The 21,616-nt window shown below is 39.2% G+C and overlaps 1 protein-coding gene across 1 annotated transcript in view; it reads right to left on the reverse strand.

Annotated features, from left to right (window-relative positions):
• Positions 1-21,616, reverse strand: part of CXADR (CXADR, Ig-like cell adhesion molecule) — a 67,470-nt gene that overhangs the window by 14,537 nt on the left and 31,317 nt on the right. Inside the window, exons 5-8 of the mRNA XM_021706335.1 lie at positions 17,276-17,431; positions 15,910-16,032; positions 15,271-15,409; positions 11,948-12,131 (exon numbers count right to left, since the gene is read on the reverse strand). Coding sequence (XP_021562010.1) covers positions 11,948-12,131; positions 15,271-15,409; positions 15,910-16,032; positions 17,276-17,431 — 602 coding nt within the window. The remainder of the gene's footprint in view (positions 1-11,947; positions 12,132-15,270; positions 15,410-15,909; positions 16,033-17,275; positions 17,432-21,616) is intronic.

A 21,616-nucleotide genomic window follows, 5' to 3' on the forward strand; every position in this document is an offset into this window, starting at 1 on the left:
TAGACAAATATGAAAAGACAGGTGACCCTCCCAGTGAAGGTAGTTTCAAAGACGGGGAGAGAAGCCAGGTTGAACCAGAAAGGTTTTGAAATGGTTTCTCTGGCGGTGAGATTCATTTATTTATTTTCGAGTTGAAGTCTCTCACTCTGTCACCCAGGCTGGAGTGCAGTAGCATGCTCACAGACACCCCAGCGTTGACCTGCTGGACTCCCGTGATCCTTCTGCCTCAGCCTTCCAAGTAGCTGGAACTACAGGCACACGCAACCACGCCCGGGTAATTTTTGATTTACTGTAGAGACTACAGTCTCACCAAGTTCCCCTGGCTGGTCTCAAACCCGTGGGCTACGGCAATCCACTCACCTCAGCCTCCCAAAGTGCTGGCATTACAGGCTGAGCCACCGAGCCCGGCCTGGTGGTGAGATTTAGAAAGCATTAGAATTAAAATCAGAAAAGGGTTACAGTCAGAAAACATAGTCAAATAAAAATGATAACCTGGAGGGGAAAAGTTATAATGTATATTACAAGGCTAATTTTATTAATATTTAAGAGTATCTCCAAATTAGCAATATAGTACAAAAGAAAAATGGAAAAGGATATAAACACAATTCTAAAAAATACAAATGTTTTATTTATTTGTTTATTTGTTTGTTTAAAAGAGGCAAGGTCTCACCATGTTGCCAGGCTGGTCTCAAACTTCTAGGCTCAGGCAATCCTCCCACCCTGGCTTCCCAAGTGCTAGGATTATAGGCGTGAGCCATCGCACCTGGCCACAAATGTTTAAAAAAAAAAAAAAAAAAAGCTCAATTGAGCAAATAGAAAGCAAGTCAGAATTTTAAACCATGTGAAAAATTTTCTCCTGAAAGCAAAAAAGATCAAAAAGTTTTATAGGATAAGAGTATTGGTGAGGATTTGGAGGGAATAAACATTCGCATCCATTAAGAGCATAAGCAGCTACATAACACTGAGGCTGGCATTTTAATAATAGCTATCAAAGTACTCTTCACTCAGTTTATCTTTTAGAAATGTGTCTTAAAGATGTACTTACACATGCAGAACGATGGACACACATACATTGATTGTGATTTTACACATTATACCAAAATTATGGGATTCATTTAAATGTTCATTAACTGGAGACTAATAAATTATAGTGTATCACTTTGTAATACTATACAGATTTTTTTAAGGTTGTATTAGATGGATCAATACAACAGAATTTAATCCAGAAACAAAGCCCCATACCTACAATCAACTGATCTTTGATAAAGCTTACAAAAACAATGGGGAAAGGATACCAACAGATGGGTATCCAATAAATAGGTACATTTGGGAAAACTGAGGGCCATATGCAGAAGAATGTAACTGCATCCCTACAAAAATCAACTCAAGATGGATCAAAGACTTAAATGTAAGACCTAAAACTATAAAAATTCTAGAAGAAAACCTAGGAAACTCTCTTCTGGACACTGACCTAGGCAAAGAATTTATGACAAAGACCCCAAAACCAATTGCAACAAAGACAAAAGAGCCAAGTGGAATTTAATTAAAGCAAAAAGGTTCTATTCAGCAAAAGAAATAACAGAGTGAAGAGAAAACTTATGGGATGAGAAAAAAATATTTGCAAATTATGCCTCAAAAGACTAATATCCAGAATCTAAAAGGAACTCAAACAACTCAACATAAAATAACAAAGAACCCCATCACAAAGTGGGCAAATAACATGAATCGACACTTCTCAAAAGAAGACACATGAGTGGCAAACAAGCATATGAAAAAATGTTCTTCAACATCACTAATCATCAGAGAAATGCAAATTAAAACCACAATGCCATACCTCACACCAGTCAGAATGGCTATTAATAAAAAGTCAAAGAACAACAAATGTCAGTGTGGTTGTGGAGAAAAGGAACCATGATTCACTGTTGGTGGGACTGTAAACTCATTCAACCTCTATGGAAAATAGTATGGAGATTCTCAAAGAGCTAAAAATTTAATTACCATTTGACCCAGCAATCCCACTACTAGAGATTTTCCCAAAGGAAAAGAAATCATTATATAAAAAAGATACCTGTAACTCACATGTTCATTGCAGCCCTATTCACAATAGCAAAGTCATGAACCCAGCCTAAGTGCTGTAATCCCAGCACTTTGGGAGGCAAAGGTAAGAGGACCGACTGAGCTTAGGGGGTCGAGACCAGCCTGAGAAACATGGTGAGACCTCACTTCTACAATAAATAAAAAATCAGCCAGGCATATTGGGGCATGCCTGTGGTTCTAACTACTTGGAAGGCTGAGGCAGGTAGAAGGATCACCTGAGCAGGTTGAGGCTGCAGTAGCTGTCAGCGTGCCACTGCACTCTAGCCAGGATGACAGAGTGAGACTCCAGCTCAAAAAATAAACAAAACAAGGAAACAAACTTTAAACTATATATACATACAATCATATATTATTACATTATTATAGTTATGTATATTATTATATATTTATATTATATATATACTTTTTCTTTTTCTGTTTTAATGGAAACAGGGTCTCATTGTTGCCCAGGCTAGTCTCAAACTCTTGGGCTCAAGTGATCCTCCCACCTTGGCCAACTAAAGTGCTGGGATAACAGGCATGAACCACCACACCCAACTGAAAATTTTTAAAATACTCCACAATCAAGTCAGATGAAAACCATATTTTGAATATGCAATGGATTAATCATATCCTAGCTTATAAAGACAGAAATTTTTCAACAGCTCTCATTACTGGTAGATATTTCTATACAACATAGGGAATTATGTCACATAGCAGTACTGGTGTATGTTCTAGACCTTTAGAGATAATCTACACATCATGGAAATTTAACCATATTTAATTATATTGGTGCTTAAAAAAAAAAGATTAGTCAAGGGCAGTAGTGAGAACAGGAGAGTATAGAACACAAGTTCAATCTGTGAACTGTGAACAATCAATTGAGATAACTCACCACCTTCAGACCAGCTGATACTGCTTTTGATTGAACAGCGACAGAGAAGGTGTGAATAGAACCATTTTTTTCACGCCGAGGATGTAACACCAAGGTTCTACTTCCGAGCTACTGCCCAATCCAAGTTATTTTCGAGAGCAAAAGATTGATTGCGGTTAGTAACTACAAGGAGGTAGCAGACAAAAAACTGGACTGTCCTGGGAAAACTAGGATATAGTTACTTTATATTAGTGAGATATGAGGCAAATATCAATATCAAATTACAGCAATAATCATGATAATGCTAGTGGTCAACATTTACTGAGCACTGACCAGCTGCAAGATTCCATGCTTGATGTGTGCTAACTTCAATCCCATAACTGAGTTAGACACAAAGTAGATAATATTATTCCATTTTATTGGTAAAGGAAAGGAACATAAAGAGGTTAAGTGGTTTGTCTAAGGTTATCCAACTAGTAAGTGGCGAAGCCAAGGATGGAACCATGCAGGCTATACCCAAGTTCCTTCTTAGCGTTATCTGTCTGAGGTTTTGTTTTGAAGGAATCCCTCCATGCCCAACAACGCTCGTAAACACTTCCTGCATTTACACCAAATTAAATTTGTTCAATCAACGGAACCCTGTTGGGTATTTTTTTCATTAAACATTTTTTTTTTTTTGAATCAGGGTCTTACTCTTGTTGCCCAGGCTGGAATGCAATGGCACGATCATGGCTCACAGCAGCCTTGACCTCAATCCTCCTGCCTCAATTTCCTGAGTAGCAGGACTACAGGAACACACCACCACACCCAGTTAATTTAAAAAAAAAAAATTTTTTTTGTATAGGTGAGGTCTTGCTATGTTGCCCAAGCTGGTCTTGAACTCCTGGACTCAAAGCAATCCTCTCACCTTGGCCTCCCAAAGTGCTGGAATTACAGGCATGAGGTACCACGTCCAGTCATAATTGAGAAATAAGAACTCTTCAAAATACCAAAAAAGCCTTCCCAACAGAAGCAGTAGCAGATGGAATCAGAGACAGTTCACCCAAAGTTGCCAGGAATATCATCTATCCCACTGGCTGACAACACTGGACCCCTAAATAGCAACTCGTATATATATTTCATTTCCCTACTTCTGCTAATTTCACCCTTGATCTGCTCACTTGGGCTCTCTAAGGACTTGAAAAATGTATTTCTAAGATGCTTTTCCAGGGTTTTTTTTTTTTTTTTAGTTGGAATCTCACTCTGTTGCCCAGGCTGGAGTGCAGTCGCATACTGCTCACAGCCACTGCAGCCACGACCTGCTGGGCTCAGGCAATCCTGACTCAGACTTCCAAATAGCTGGAACAACAGATGCACACCACGACACGCGGCTAATTTTTGTGACTTATTGCAGAGATGAAGTCTCACCAAATTGCCCAGACTGGTCTCGAACCCCCAGGCTCAGGCAATCCTCTCGCCCCAGCCTCCCAAAGTACTGGGATTACAGGCTGAGCCACCGCGCTTGACTGCTTTTCCAGGCTTCTTTTATAGTAATGAGTTTTATTTTCGTGCTGACTCCCACTGAGTCAGGTCACTCCATCTGGATTGGGGCACATTAGCTTTTCAAGCCAAGAGTAGCCTTTCCCCTCACTATATTCACTCACCCTTTTCTCATGACAGATATTGCCTTTTGGAAGAGATCAGTGCAGGTGCTTTGCAGAACATCTACACATACTTAACAGACACATTATTTGGCTTGTGTCCATAGTTTTCTTAAATATCCCCATGTGGTATTTACTGAGCAATTTGGAAGTCACTGGGGATTAGGTAAGGAAAACACCTTCAGATTCCTGAAGGACTCGCTCCTAGAGAGTCCAAGTGGGGGGGATGGTGGAGGAGGACACATAGCTGCTGACACCTATTTGGTAGAGGCCAGGGTGCTGGTAACAACCTACAACGCACAGGACTGTCTCCTACAGCAAAGAATCATCCAGCCCCAAAATGCCAATAACGCTTGTGAAACAAGCAGAATGCAAACGGTTTTGTGCCATAAAAGACCTGTCCAGGCAACGAGAAGGACACAGAAGTACCCCTAAGACAGGGATGTGAGCGAGGAGTTGTGAATCAAGAAACTTACTCAGAGGAAAGTGTCTGAACTTCACACTTGCAGTAAGGAAGGGCTGTTCCTTGGTTGAGGAAGTTGCATGTTCACAAAGGCATGAAATCACAGCTCCTTAGCTATTTAACTATAGCATATAAACGTGTATCTGAAGGTGTGAGGAAATAAACCAGTGACATGTAACAAACCATGAGATGCCTTTCATGTCATGTTAAGATGATAGCGTTCTTAATATGATATTTACATTTTAAGACAACCAATCACTAGGACTAGGGAAAATGCCATAGGGAGGGAAGTCGAGATCACAATGACTTCTTTTTACTTTTTTGAATTGGAGTGTCACTTTATCACCCAGGAGGAGTGTAGTGGCATGCTCATGGCTACTCCAGCGTCAACCTACTGGGCTTAGGCGATCCTTATGCCTCAGCAGTCCAAGAAGCAGGAACTATAGGCGTGCACTATCATACCATGCTAATTTTTTTATTTATTGTAGAAAGGAGGTCTCGCCAAGTTGTCCGGGTTGTTCTCGAACCGGTGGGCTCAGGCAATCCCCTCACCACGGCCTCCCAAAATGCTGGGATTATAGGCTTGTGCCACCGTGCTCAGCCACAATGATTTCTAATACTTTATTGGGGACTGACATCACACTGTCCTAAAATTTCCTGTGTCTTTTCCAACCTCTGACATTCTCCATTACAGAGTTAAAATTTTCACAGCTCAGCAGTAAAGGAGAAGCAAACTGACAAGAACCTAGTCCTTGTCTATCCTTAAGTTTATTTCTCATTTCTTCATTAGCTCCAGAAATTCTTCTTTAAATAATCAGAGAGAACCTGATAGCTTATTTTTGTGCAGTTAACTTAGAGTAGCAACATCCCCCCCCAATAAATACTTAACATAATTTAAAAATAATCTAAGACACAAACAACAAAGTATGCTTGATTTATACTTTGGAAATACCAGCAAAAAAAAAAAAATCTTTTTAGGATTAGCTTCCTAATTTTTTCACTGTTGCTATTATTACATCTTGAAATTACACTTGGTTATATCTTAGACTTAAGTGCAACCATTTTTATTTAACAAGTTACTTCATATCAACATTGTCTCAACTTCATCAGCTTTACCATTTGTTATTTAACTAGAAATATAATCAGGCCATCACTACTCGAAGACTAAAATATGGTCTAAATTATATAGGCATTATTCTGTTATACTTTGCACATTTTACTGTAACTTCAATTCTTTGAAAATCTGTGTATCATTATCAGCATTCCAGCTATTATGGATAAATACAAAGAGTTTTCATTATTATACTGATTCTCTTTCAAATCTTTCAGCATCCAGTTAAGTAGGTATTTTTACCACCATTTTAAGCACTAGGAAACTGAACCAAAGCGAAGCAACTCGTAATACGTGGTATTTAAACACACCTGACCCTAAGAGCTCTTCACAGAAGTATAAATCAGCAGTTCTCAAATGACGAATTGCCTCCCACCTCCAGGGGGCACATTTGGCCATATTTGGAGACAGTTTTTATTGTCACTACTATGGGGAATGGCAGAGGAGGACAGATAGCTGCTGATACCTAGTTGGTTGAGGTCGGGGTGTTGCTAAACATTCTACAGTGCACAGAACCGTCTCCTAAAACAAGGAACCATCCAGTGCAAAATGACAATAATGCAAAGGTTGAGAAACCCTAGTATAAGCAAAATATTCCTCGGCATGCTTCTTACAGAAGCATTTTAATACCCCATCCTGGTTTTTCCTGAAATCAACAGTCAATGAAAATACTTCACACCAAAACAAGATATTGTTATGTTCTGAATGTGCTTCCCCAAAATTCATATGTTGAAATCTTAATATTCAATGTGTCAGTATTAAGAGTTGGGGTCTCTTTGGAAGGTGGTCAAATTATGAGGGCTTTACTCTCAAGAATGGGATAAATGGCCTTATAAAAAAGGGTTGAGCAAGCCCCCTTACGCCTTCCACTATGGAGAACATAGCAGGAGGTGCCATCTCTGAAGCAGAGGGCAGGCCATCACCAGACACCAAATGTGTCAGACCTCTGATCTTGGACTTCTCAGCCTCCAGAACTGTGAGCAACAAAATTCTGTTGTTTATAAATTACCTAGTCTGAAGTATTTCGTTTAACAGCAGAAATGGACTCACAGATGTGCATGTTGGATATATATATGCATGCATATTGTTAAAGCATCTGAAAACTACTTGAGTTTAATACTTTAAATTCTGAAATGATCAAAGAACTTTGGAGATTTCAATCCCAAATATTTCATTATATACTGTCATACAAGTACACAAGAGTGGGGAAATAAATATGTGTGCTTGACATGTTTTCAGTGATATTAGATTGCTCCAATCTTTATTGTTTCTGTTTAAAGGAAGCTTGGGGAAAAGAAAAAACATCGACAAGGAAAGCAGGGAGGAATAACATATTGAAGCATCAGAGGACATTTTTTAAAAGGTACAATAAAGCCACACCATGAAGCACAGACTGCTTTCTTGATTTTATTTCAAAAGTACACAAGGTCACAAAACTAGAGCAAGTTCTTGGTTTTTTAAACAAGTTTTGTTCTTACAAATTTCAAAATCTGCACCATTGGATATATAAGCCAGAAATTTTAAATACAAAAACTGAAACTGACACTATCAGTTCTCTACTTTGCACACGTGAAGTGTCAAAATAGTTTTCTCAGTAGTACAAGTGTATTTATCACTAAAATTCACAGTTAAGGACAAGAATAAGTGAATCAATGAATTGTGGTTCTTGTGTCACTAAATAAGTCACCTGTGTCACTAAATAAGCCAGCAGAAAACACAAGGCCGGGCGTCTATAATCCCAGCACTTTGGGAGGCCGAGATGAGAGGATTGCCTGAGCCCACAGGTTCAAGACCACCCTGAGCAACTCACCAAGACCTCATCTCTACAACAAACCAAAAAATTAGCCATGCGTGGTGGTGTGTGTCTGTAGTTCCAGCTACTTGGAAGGCTAAGGCGGATTGCCTGAGTCCAACAGGTTGAGGCTGTGGTGGCTGTGAGCATGCCACTGCACTCCAGCCTGGGCGACAGACTGAGACTCCGACCCCCCCCCCACAAAAAAGGAAAGAAAACACAAAGTTCTTCTTCAATGGAACTTTTAGTATCCAAGACCAAAACCAAACCCAACTGACATTCACTATCTTCTTAAATTACAAAACAGGATATATATTTTGTAAAACTTGATTTTAATTAATAAGAGGGTAGTGCTAATCAACCATAGGATAAATGATAAGCCTTACCTAAAGGGAAAGAACCACAATTCACAAATGTATTTATTATTCTTCCCTGTTTCTACTACATTTATAAAAGGAATTTGTGCTCAGTTGTGGCCTATTTTAGTGTCAAAATAGGCAAATGAATAAGAAATCCTATTGCAGAACATGTTGCCTTTATTGCTGGAATATCCAAAGGCATTTAAAATGTTAACACTTGCCCAGAACATTTATACTACTAAACACAGGAATGTTATAAAGATATATGTACATATATATATAATATAATATAACAAGCCACTAAGAAGTTAAAGTTGTGCCAAAATTTTCTACAAACTACTTGTTATGTGACACATCAAAGTATTAACCACATAAAAAATTGACTTTTTCTGTTCATACTGGAATAAGGCATCTGAAAGCCCTAAACACTGCTGAAGTGAAAATTAGAAAACAAAACTCTAAACATTCACGTAACTTCAAATTTACATGCTGCACACACACAAAGACACTGAGAATAGTTATTTTAAGAAGTCATACATTACAGAATTTCATGCAATGAGTTCTTTTATATTTAATCAAAATGTTCACTTGCCCCTTTACTTTCTCCAAATGTCCAGGGTTTAACCTTAAAATTAGAAATTATCTTTTTAATAAAAATCAGATATTTTTAATATCCATAATCCATATGAATAATGATTCAAGTATTTCAATTAACCTCCCCTAAGACACACTCAGGCTGTGTTTCCATTTTAACAAGTCCATGGCAGGTAATTCAAACTTAAAGGAAGCCATTTGTCTGGAAAGACAGGCAGTGTCATTAACAAGAGATTTCTGGGGTGAATAAGGATAAAGGTGGGTGACTTTCTAACAAGGGAATAATATTTTCTCTTTAAATTATTCTGTGTACCCTAAGGAGATGGTATCAAGTCTGTGGGTATAAAGTAGAACCAAACAGTTTTGCTTTGAAGATGCAATACTGTCCCCAACCAGCATTATTTGGCTCTTTAGCTGAAATGCTTTAAAAAATTTTTTTTAACTACTTGGTGATTCTCAATTGTAATTCTAGAACAAACACGTGATCTCTAGTTCAACTAAAATGATCAGTGAGATTTATTTGGGAAATTATGAATACTATCTGACCAATAGAAATTTACAGTGAGAACTGCTGGAAACATAAGCCTAAAACTAAATTATATCCTCTAAACTTAATCACACCCAAGAGGTCTCTTCAGGTTACACAAGTGTTCTCACAAACTTGTTTCTCAGACTATAGAGGGTATGGAACTGAACAGAAAGTCTTTCTGGAAGATATTATTTACTTATAGCCAAATCTTAGATAAAAATGAAGTCTAAGGAAAGGAACATCTTGTCCCCTGTGTGCTCTTTATTTTTTAAAAATAAAAAAAAGGAAAGTCTTATACATGTCCACTTTCTGTGGTAACTTCTACTTAGATTGAAAGCATAATGTTCATTATATGAAAATCAGGAATAGGAAAAATCAAAACTTTCAAGTTTGTGTTCTGTTTAACTTACAATATTTTATAAGTAAGTTGTATTTCTATAAAACAGGTCAAACATCTGGCATTCAAAATTAGCTACTGTTATGAAATCAGAAACACAGTCAAAGAGTGTAGGGATGTGGAAATTTTTAAATCTTTATGAATAACACAATCATTTAGGTTAGATCCACAAAGAACACAGAAGAGGCAAGTTTAAAATACGAGGATAGAATGGTGTCACAGTGATGTTTTTAGAAACAGTACCTTCACCTCTAAGCACCTTTCAGGTAGGTGATAGCTAGCTCATAGGCACCAGAAATTCATAATAGAAATTAAACTACCCAAAAGGCACAGATGAAAATGTTAACACAAATATAAAAGTAATGTTGTGTAAGGTTCAAAACCTATTTTTTAAAATGCTCCCAAATATGTAAAACTATACACAAATCCATTACATAAACATTCAGCTTAAGTTTACCATTAAAAAGTATCACAATACTCTCTGCCTAATCGTAAATACATGCCAACATTTATAATGTAGCATTTACCACCACAGCACCCAAAGAGATTAAAAGAAACCAACTCCCTACTAAAATCTAGGGAAAGGTTTTAGACCTAGTGAAATAATTTATTGCAGACCTTACTTACTATAAAGAAACTGTTGGCTCATTCCACTATATGCACACTCCCTCACAATCTTAAGAGAAAGACAATATATCCAGTTTCTTCTCCTAAAACAGTATCTAACACATTTGGCAAGTAGGAGGAGTCCCTTTACTCCTTTTCCTTTCTTTTCTTTTTTTCTTTTTCTTTTTTCTTTTTTAAAGAATAAGTCACTTTCACAAAGCTAAAACAAACTTTTTCAAAGCTCAATTTGATTTGCTGGAACTACACAAAGACATGTTTGGCCATACAACAGCAACTAAACATCCTCCCAAGTCTGGCATGCAGAATTGATGGAGGGCATCTACTTGCTTAAAATTTATTTGATCATTCTGAGTCTATGAAGAAAATATCCTTCAGGGACTGCATTCAAGAGGGCAAATTTAGTATTACATGTTTCTAGAACATGTAATATGTAACATCATCCAAAAGATATAACAAAAACAAAAAGCACTGAACCAGAAAAAAACACTTGAAATTTAGAATCAATATTTAGGAACTGTCAGCCTGTAATTGTCAAATAGTAAATGAATTGGAAGATTTTTTTAGACAAAAATCACCTCAAGTGGAAAGCCAGTTGCTCAGCTGGGAACTATGAAATACTATCCTTGATCTGGCTGTTCAGGCAGATCATTCACCAACAGAATTTATCCTCACTACTGCACCTACTGTCATCTTGATATGTAGTTGACAACAAGTGTTCTAACTCTCTCTGACAGATGCTCCTTGAGCAGTAAAGGAGATGACCAAGTCCTTATTGCTTGTAGCAGTCTATCAACTAAATATTTAAGAAATCATTTCATAGAAAAGTTTACGAATGACTTGGAAGTAAAACTAGAAATTTATAAAACACTGTGATGTTTTTTCTATGTTGTTAGAGATATTCCATACACATTTTGAGTTTTCAAAGAGGTTATAAAAACAAGTACAAACATATATAAGCAATTTTGCCATGGATGTTTCTTTACTAATTTGGGGGAGACTGTTGGTTCATAAATAAATGAGAAACACATACTAAAAATAATAATAAAAATTATAAAGTTCTACTTTCAGATGATTCAAGTATCAACTTAGTATGCAAATAAATTCACCAATTTCTTCACCTATGATTTCATATTCAAAGTGCTACATCTTACTTAGGTATTGATACTTAAAAACCTTTAAAATCAGTGTCTTAAAGAAAATCCAGCTTTTCCAGATGGGGAATTAGTCTTTTAACTGTTTCAAAAAGACCAAACAAAAATGTTTTGAAGAATACCTCTCACAGTTCCCGTTTAACTTCTTTTTGATATATTTAGAGGCTAATAACCAAATTTTGACCAGAATAGGTTTTCATATATCAAGAGAAGGAAAGCAACATGGAGAGCACAGACGAGAGGCAGGAAGGCTCTATACTATAGACCCGTCCTTGCTCTGTGCTGGAATCATCACAGGAACCGCTCCCATTCGACTTAGATTAGGGGCAGCTACCTTGGCGGGTGTGAGAGTCGGACTCTGAGGAGCACGTTCAAAGTCTTCGCTTGGTACTTGGTTATACTGAGTCTTGGAGTATCCTTCCATGTTGGAAGGAGACATGGATCCCAAGGATGAATGATTGCTGCCAATGTAGCTTCTGGCAGTGGACGTGCGACTCTTGGGAGGAGGCACATCTTCCCTGGAAAGCAAAATCCCCAACACAAGTCAGAAGAAAAGTTTCTAAAAACATACAATTATGTAAGCTATGAATCATGGGAAAGGACCTCTATTTAAGTACCAAGTATATAAAAGTGTATGTGTCACCAAAAAAGCAAACAGAACAGGGCATGATGTCATGAATTGTTCATGTCCACGATTTTTATTAAAGTATATATAACTTTCCACTTAATGAAATATGGCATCTACACAAATGTATACAGTTCTATAATATTGTCTTATAGAGAATAAATCTCAAATAGTTTCATATTCTAGTAACACTAGTCAAGATAATCAGCTACAGTCATGTAATACTTTATAGCTGATAAAGCAGTAATGCTTACAGATATATGCCTCTCACCAAAGGAAAAATATTCCTTTTTGCTATGAAGCTTATCTGATATCTTAGCTGAAAACCTTGCAGATTTAACTTTGCAAAAACTGGAAATTTAGGCGTAAGAGTTTTCACAGCAAACACTGACAAAGAACACACAGTAAGTCCTCAGCATCCATGGGTTCCAGATCCATAAATTAAACCAACCACAGTCCAAAAAATGTATTTTTAAATTGTCCGTACCGGACATATACAGACTTTTTTTCTTGTCATTATTTCCTAAACAATACATTACAATGACCATCTGTACGGGATTAACATTATATCAGATATTATGAGTAACTAGAGGTGATTACAGTATGCAGGAGGCTGTATGTAAGTTATATACAAATAGTACACCATTTTATATCAGGGACTTGAGCAAACTCGGATTTTAGCAGGGGGTCCTAGAACCAATCCTCAATGAATACGGAGGGATGGCTGTATATTTGAGTTATATTGGGTGTGTTTAAAAAATATAGGCATACTAGTTTTATTGTGCTTTGTTTTACTGTACTTCGCAGATACTGATTTTTTACAAAGTGAAGGTCTGTGGCAACCCTGTGTCAAGCAAATCATCAGTGCCATTTTTCCAACAGCATATGTGCACGTCATGTCTGTGTCACAATTTGGTAATTCTCACAATAGTTCAAATATTCTCTTTATTATTATATCTGTTATGGTGATCTGTGATCAGTAATCTTTGATGTTACTATCTAAATTGTTTTGGGGCGCCATGAGCCACGCCTACAAGAGGGTGAACTTAATCAGTAAATGTTGTGTGTGTGTGTGTGTGTGTGTGTGTGTGTGTGTGTGTGTGTGTGTTCTGACCATCTCCCTCTCCTAGGGCCTCTCTGTTCCCTGAGACACAACAATATTGAAATTAGGTCAATTAATAACCTTACAGTGGCCTCTAAGTGTAAGTAAAAGGAAAGCAACATCTCTCTCTCTCTCTTAACTCAAAAGCTAGAGATGATGAGGTTTACTGAGGAAGGAAGGCTGAAAACCAAGACAGATAGGTCTTAAAAGCTAGGTCTCTTGCACCTAACAGTTAGTCAAGTTGGGAATGCAATGAAAAGGTTCTTGAAGGAAATTAAAATGCTACTCCAGTGAACACACAAATGATAAGAAAGGGAAACAGCTTTATGGATGAATAGGAGAAAAGTTTGAGCGGTGTGGATAGACAATCAAAACCAACCAAATCATTCCCTTAATCCAAAGCCTAATCCAGCAAGATCCTCTCTTCAATTCTATCAAAGCTGTAGAAGAAAAGCTGGAAGTTAACGGAGGTTGGCTCATGAGACTAAAGGAAAGAAGACTCCTCCAAAACATGAAAAAGCAAGGTGAAGCAGCAAATGATGATGGAAAAGCAAGTTATCTAGGAGATACTGCTAAGATTAGTGGTGAAGATGGCTACACTAAGCAACAGATTTTCAATGGAGACAAAGCAGCCTTCCACAGGAATAAGATTTCATATAGGCCTTTCACGCCTAGAGAAGTCAATAACTGGCTACAGAGTTTAAAAGGCCAGGTAGACCCTGTGAGCAGGAACTAATACAGCTGGTGACTTCAAGTTGAAGTCGATGTTCATTTACCATTCTGAAAATTCTGGGGCCCTTAAAGATTACGCTAAATCTACTCTGCTTGTGCTCTAGAAATGGAATAACAAAGCCTAGATGCTGTACATTCGCTTAAAGCATGGTTAACTAAATATTTTAAGCACACTTAAGAAAAAAAAATACTGCCTTCAAAACATTACTACTTATGAATTTTTTTTTTTTGAGTCGAGTCTCACTCTGTCCCCCAGGCTAGAGGACAATGGCACACTCACGGCCACCACAGCCTAAATCTGCTGTGCTCAGGTGATCCTTCTGCCTCAGCCTTCCAAGTAGCTGGAACCACAGGCACGTGCCACCATGCCTGGCTAATTTTTTTTATTTATTACAGAGACGAGGTCTCGCCATGTTGCTCAGGCTGGTCTGGAACACCTGAGTGCAGGCAATCCTCTCGCCCCTGCCTCCCAAAGTGCTGGGATTACAGGCATGAGTGACTGTGTCTGACCAAAATGTATTTCTTAAACAATAAGGCTTAAAACTCTAAATTACTCCTTGGTCCATGGGTTACAGAATGGATGTTTGTTAGCAGGCATGAAAACAACACTCATCTCCTTGTGCATCTCCATCAGAGCTGTTGGGTGACGAAGTAAATTGTCAACAAGTAGTAATTTTTTTTTGAGTCAGAGTTTCCCTCTGTTGCCCAGGCTGGAGTGCAATGGCATGCTCATGGCACCACAGCCTCGAATTACTGGGTTCTGGTGATCTTTCCCAGTCTTCCAAGTAGCTGCAACTACAGGTGCATGCCATTATGCCTGGCTAATTTTTTGATTTACTGTAGAGACAAGGTCTTACCAAGTTGCCAAGGCCGGTCTTGAAACCCTGAGCTCAGGTAATCCTCTCACCTCTGCCTCCCAAAGTGCTGGGATTACAGGTGTGAGCCACCGTACTCGGCCCATCTCTCCAAGTTTATTGTGAGAAAGCAGGTAGTCTAGAGATAATTGTTTTGCAATGGTTCTTAAAATGGGGCACAAGAAAGTTTTTTGGGGGGCACACAATAAAGGACTGCCGGACCTGTGCACTTGAAGTTGAAAGTAATTCTCACAGGGTAGATGTTTTGAATGATCAATAAGTGAACTAACACTTTAGAGATACAACACACTTGGAACACATCAGTAAACTCCTGTCTCAATTACCTGATATCATGATGAACTTCCTTTTCATATTTTTCTTCTCTGCGCTTTTTATGACAGCAAAAGACGATAAGACCAATGAGCACTAGAGCAAGCAAAATTCCTATAATAGCTCCTGCAATTGTCCCAGCTTTATTTGAAGCTAGAATAAGATAGTAGTAAGAATTAATAGTAACAAAAAAAAATACATAAACATCTACTGATACTGAGAGTAGGATAAATTGATAGACTGATTTCATTACACATTATTAACTTTAAGTCATAAATCTGTTTGTCTTTTTTCATCCAGAGGGGGAAATTTATAAAACAGAACTTTCTTCTAAACGACAAAATCGATTTCAAGCACAAAAGTAAAAGATGTCTAAGAGATGTTGGTTAACACACAAAAATGTTCTCAGGCACTCGTACTTATAATAGTTTGATGTGGTACAAGAGTTGATTTAACAACTCTTAACCTTCTTTATACATCACTGCAGTGATAGCTTTATTAGTAAAGTATATTCCTCTAGAAAAGCGAACAGCCAAGCCACAGAGTGCTCTGTCGAAGATTAGCATCCCCTTTCCCTCAATACACACTTGCCGACTCAATTAAAGGAGGTGGCATACAGAAACGAAAGAACCAGCAGACAAAAAGATACTTACGAGGAACAATGTCTAGGTGCAGCAGGCACTGATCAGAGCCCACTCTGTTTCTGACTGTGCAGCTGTATGTCCCAGAGTACTCAGAAGAGGCGTTTTTCACCGTTATAACCGATGAAGTCATTTCTGTGGGAGAAGAAAAAAATTCTCATTTTTACAGTATGTATTGCCGAGTTTCTTTTTTTCGGAGTCATAGTCTCACTTCTGTTGCACAGGCTGGAGTGCCATGGCACACTCACGGCCACCGCAACCTTGACCTCCTGGGCTCTGGCAATCCGTCTGCCTCAGCCTTCCAAGTAGCTGGAACTACAGGGGCAGGCCACCACACCCGGCTACTTTTTTTGATTTATTGTAGAAACGAAGTCTCGCCGAGTAGACGAGGTTTCACCAAGTTGCCCGGGCTGGTCTTGAACCCCTGGGCTCAGGCGATCCTCTTGCCTCCACCTCCCAAAGTGCTGGGATTACAGGCGTAAGCCACCATGCCTGGCCTTGCTGAGTTTTTAAGTAAAGGTAATCCCTACCAAGTTTGACAATCCAGTTAAAAGACACACCAAAGCTGTGTGCAAACAAACTGCCGGCAAGCCACATGTGTGTCCCCAGAACTCAGACAATCGTGCTTCCAGGTCATGTGTATCAAGGTGAAGGCAGCCGTGACCCCCTCCACCACAGAGCCTCAGCTGAAGCAGGGGCATCAGTCCACTGTGCAGCCGCTGTCCACCCACTTAGGGCCACATCTGATCATAAAAGCGACCCCATTTCAAAACCTATTTTATAGGTTTTGCCCTCAGAAGGAAGAAACACACAAAACAAGTCAGAATGGGTTATCCAGTTTGGCCTCTTAGTTTGAAAAAAAGAGGTAGAAGGACAACCTACTTAAGACAAGGGTGCAGTGAATGAGACAAGGGTGCAGCCTGGTAACCAGTTTGAATGAGTCAATTACACCAAACAAATGAACCATCAGACTTAGTCAATTTGTAGCTCTCTAGATAGTGTCACACAGGCTTCTTCCAAATACACATGGGTACATTACTGCATTTTCAACATGAATCTAGACAAGTCACTGAAGATCCGACTCTTCACACTTTGGCCATTATCTAATTTATGATCACAAACATTTGCCAACAATTTTTTAAAAATCTGCCAAAGTAACTAGTTATAATTTTCTGAAAAGTAAAATCAACATAGAAATGTCTCTTCATTTATATCATTACAAGCTGACACTACAAAACATGGAATAACCCCCATGAAAATCCTCATTGTTCTATACAGAAAAGGGAATGCACTTGGGAATCTAAAAGATGTAAGCAAACCCTACTCAATTTAAGTCCAAATCAATGGCAAGTGGCACAAATAGTATCATCAGCAGTACCTGCTAACCATGAGGTGGGCATTTTCTGTGAGTCCGACAATTTTTGCCATTCAAATCGTAATGGAAGGGAACCTTCTTTTGGTTCACATTTTAGTTTAAAGTCATTTCCAATTTCTTCTGACCCATCAACGTAGCATCTTGTACCTGAAGGTTTAACTGAAAAGGAAGATAAATTAAAACTTTTATTATACATAAGAGAATGGAAGGTATTTTTATACTGACTACTTAAACACACAGCATAGTACACAGTCACTGACTCATTCATTATCAGTTGGTACTTAGTCCAGAACTGACAAAAGACTTTCAGATTCTAAGAATTCATCCGTTTTCTCAGTTTTAACCAACACAAAATGCCAAAGGATGCGCTCAAGCAAGCAGCCATTGCATAACAAGGTCTGGCAAGATCTCAGGTGCAGCTCAGTGCCCCTCCCCTGCATTGGGCACACCTGAAAAAAAGCAAGGATGATGCAAGCTGAGAGCCAAGGAAGCTTCCCCTCCAATCCTTACCTCTTTCCTTCTCTATGCTTGGCAGTGGCCCTCTGGGAGTAGATCCCGAGCCACATCCCTCTAAGTGCTGTAACCCTGACAACCGGGGAGTTTATAATCAATGACACCGATTAACAAGGATAATTCACTTAGTTCAGCAAGGACCAATTAGCATTCTGCATTTACATTAACAAAATCCATCCAGAGAGCAGTGCTATAAACAAGTAAATCTGAGGTCATATTTCCGGTCTCCCTGGACAGCTGCTAACCCCATCAGCTGCAACTCACCCCCAGCCTTGGGCTAACACCTTGGCACTGCAGAGTCTCCTGCTCTATTTTACTAAGGCATGATAACCACACAATAAAGTTAACATGTCGATTACGTGGGCTGATAACTTTTAACAAATGTGTATATACATATATATATTCAATAAGCACCACTGCAACCCTCTCCGAAGAAAATTGCCCTGTGCTGGGTCACTCCAAAACCCTGGCCCCAGGCAAACACAGATCAGATTTCTACTGCTATATATTTGTTCTGCTTCTTCTGGAATCACACAAGTAGAATAAGACAGGACATACTTTTTCTTCTCACTTCTTTTATTCAGCATAATGTTTCTGAGATTGACCCATGTTGTTGTGTACATTAGTAGTTGTTTTAGTATTCCAACAAATTACTGTAACACAAGTTTGCTTATACAGTCACCTATGGATGGACATTTCCAGTTTGGAGGCTACTGTCAGAGTCTAATTAGCCACACTGACCAGAAGCAAGTGAGGAAAGCACTATAGGAACCACGGAATGCCACTGGACAAGAGGAGGGACTATAGAAAGACTCCAAGGGAAGGGGTGATCAGCTCTCAAACATCTGCTTCTGAGAAGAGGTTAGAAAAGGTGGGATTAAATAGGGAGTGGCAGCTGCCAGGAGGTGAGCCTGAGTACAGCGTATACCAGGAAAGGATGGATACTGCTAGGTAGGTCTGGGGCAACATGAGGAAGACAGAAACAGTCCATATTTACTGTTGCTCTACGACCTTGGGAGAGACAGTGTTTTCTATGAACTCTGCACCTGGCTTTATCTGTATCTGTCCTCCCAGGCTGATAAATGGCAGGGCTGCTTTTTGTTTGCTTTTCCATTTAAGCTGATTTTCATTCTTTTACTCTTGAATGGGTTTTTATTCTTTCATTACTATGAATAAAGGCGAACAGGTTTTACAGTTTTTCACTATTATAAACAACACTGCTTGTGAACACTCATGTAAATACTGACATGTATTCCTCTTTCTGGGTAACTGCTGGGTTATATAGAGAGTGTTCTCTATAAGAACTTGCCATGCTGTTGCCCAGGGTTGGCCAACAGGATTTGTCATATCCAATGGGGTATCTTTGACTAAGGTTGCCAAGCATGACCCCACTCCTTCTAAGCACTCCTTAACAAATTAAACGGTATTTTTCCCCTTCATCTGTTACTACTTATGCATTTTAAGATGGGTCAACAACAAATACACTGGTTTCTGAGTGGCAATCTGGAGCACTGGGTGCCACTCAGAAGAGGAAATAATGTCTTTTATATGCCTATCTCCCACCATTAAACTGCAAGGAAGATCAATTCTTCACTCAAGGCACTCTTGCTGGAATGGAGGAAAACCACAAAGGGAGCAGTGACAGTCTTGACCCCTAAATATTTTTATGATCTGGGCCTACCTGGCTATTGTCCTTGGAACATTTGCCTCCATGATCATTAACACAACCCACAGTCCCTCTCAGATAAGGGTATGTAAACATCAAGTTGTACTTGGCTGTGGTATTCCACCAACGTAGTAATGCTATCCTCCATACTTGTATTGCTTCATGATCCTCCCGTGCTAGTGGCCTACCTCAGTCTATTAGAACCACTCTCTCAATTCCTATATGGGACAGGTTCCACTTTTATCATGATGTCATCCTTTTAGGACTGCTACTTCTGTTTGGCCCAAAAATACCCTGACTTCAGGCAAAATCCATCAATAGATACTAAAATCAATATGCAAAAGTTAAAGAAAAATAAGGTATTTGTATAGTATCAAAGTTTCTCCCCAAGGTATTTATTATTATTGCAGAGGGAGAAATGATAACATTATAATGTAAAAATTCATCAGATAAAACTTAAATCAGGTGGTCATAATTAACAATAAGACATGACATCACGTGTCCCTTGACATGATTGGAAGAGATTAGGGAGACATAAATGCAGTGTGTATTCTAGACACAATCCTAGTACAAAAAGGACATGATTGGAAATTGGTTAAATTCAAATTAGGTCTATAACTGTGTGAATAGTATTATGCAAATGCTAATCTCTTGGCTTTGATAGTTGTAATATTTTATAAGATATTAACATTATGGGAAATTAGATGATGGGTACACTCTCAGAAACTCCCTAGTATTTTTGCAAGTTATCTATAAAACTAAAAATCATCTCCAAATAAAAAGGGGTAGAGGAGACTGCGCTGTACCAATGGTTTTGCAATTCCCTGGGGACCTTTAGGTCCACTGATGACTGAGCTCCACGTTTGCTGCTGCCACTGTGTTCTGGCAGCATAGCGCAGGCTGAATGTACATAAGCATACAGGAATTGTTAACTGTGCCTGTGCTATTCTTCAAAACAACCCAGTCTCTTTACACCAAGAGGTCTCAATAACTTGGCCCTTTCAGGGCTCCAGGGAAGCTGCTGGTGGTATATGGCTACAATAGTAACTTCTTATCAATCCCTTTGTTATTGTCACCCAGCATCTCCACTGAGCGGCATGCACATGCACTTCCGCAGCACCTGAAAGAGCAAGGTGGGCCCTGGCGATGGGGCAAGCTACAGCAACATGCCTCCCCTCCTGTGCAGGCAACAGTCGTCCAGGTTCATGGCCACACAGGAGACAGCCTCAGGGCACGAAACGTCATTACCCTGTGAAGGCCATGATGGTGGTGGCTCCCTCAGATTTCCCACAAAAGAATCAAAGTATTAGGTGGAGTCACTATCAACCAACCAAAGGAGAAGTACAGTGACCACCACTTAGTTGGGTCACTAGAGGGCACTTCATCTCATCTTTTCCCAGATTGTAACGACAGAATTTCCAGGCAAAGCTAACAGATAAGCTTCTGTCCAATCCTCACCTTCAAAAAAATTCTTGTGGTTTCTCCCAGCAGCGGTCATGACTCATCTAAAAACATGGAAGAAAGGGCTACAGGAAATTCTTCTCTGGCTCTGACACAGCCTCGCCCACATCAGAGTGTCAGCCATCCCCACTTCCTTCCGCAATCACTTCTCCCTTTCTCCTCTCATCCCCAGCTTATCTCCCCCCACCCTGCCTTCTCCCCCACCCCTGTTTGAATTCAAGGCTCAATTGGCTCTAAGGATCCCCTATGGAGCTAAAAAAAGGGTGAACTGTGCCAATGCTTCCCACTTAAGATGCCAGGGTAGGAGGTTAAATGGAAAAGGGTTGTTCCTGCTGCTGGGCAGTCATGGCTGCTGCCATGAGGGTGCTGAGCCACATCACGTGTCAGCATTGCCACGGACCTGGGCTCCTTCTGGGATATGTGCTGCTTTTGCTGTGATGATCTCTTCAGTTGGGACCTGCACATTTGACCCCAAAACTGGCCCAGAGGATCCGGCAAAACACACACACACACACACACACACACACACAGTAACATGCTTGTCCACAACTCCTCTGGGAATATGTGCCAGTCCCATTCATCCCAGTGTACCTGCCCCATAAATAATTCTGATAACCAAGTATAGCATATAACATGCTAGGTATAGAACCAGTTAACACTTCATATATATATATATATATATTTTTTTTTTTTTTTTTAAATCT

The sequence above is a fragment of the Carlito syrichta genome, unplaced genomic scaffold (assembly GCF_000164805.1).
Source record: "Carlito syrichta isolate Samal-C Ts95f unplaced genomic scaffold, Tarsius_syrichta-2.0.1 Scaffold315466, whole genome shotgun sequence".
Taxonomy (NCBI): domain Eukaryota; kingdom Metazoa; phylum Chordata; class Mammalia; order Primates; family Tarsiidae; genus Carlito; species Carlito syrichta.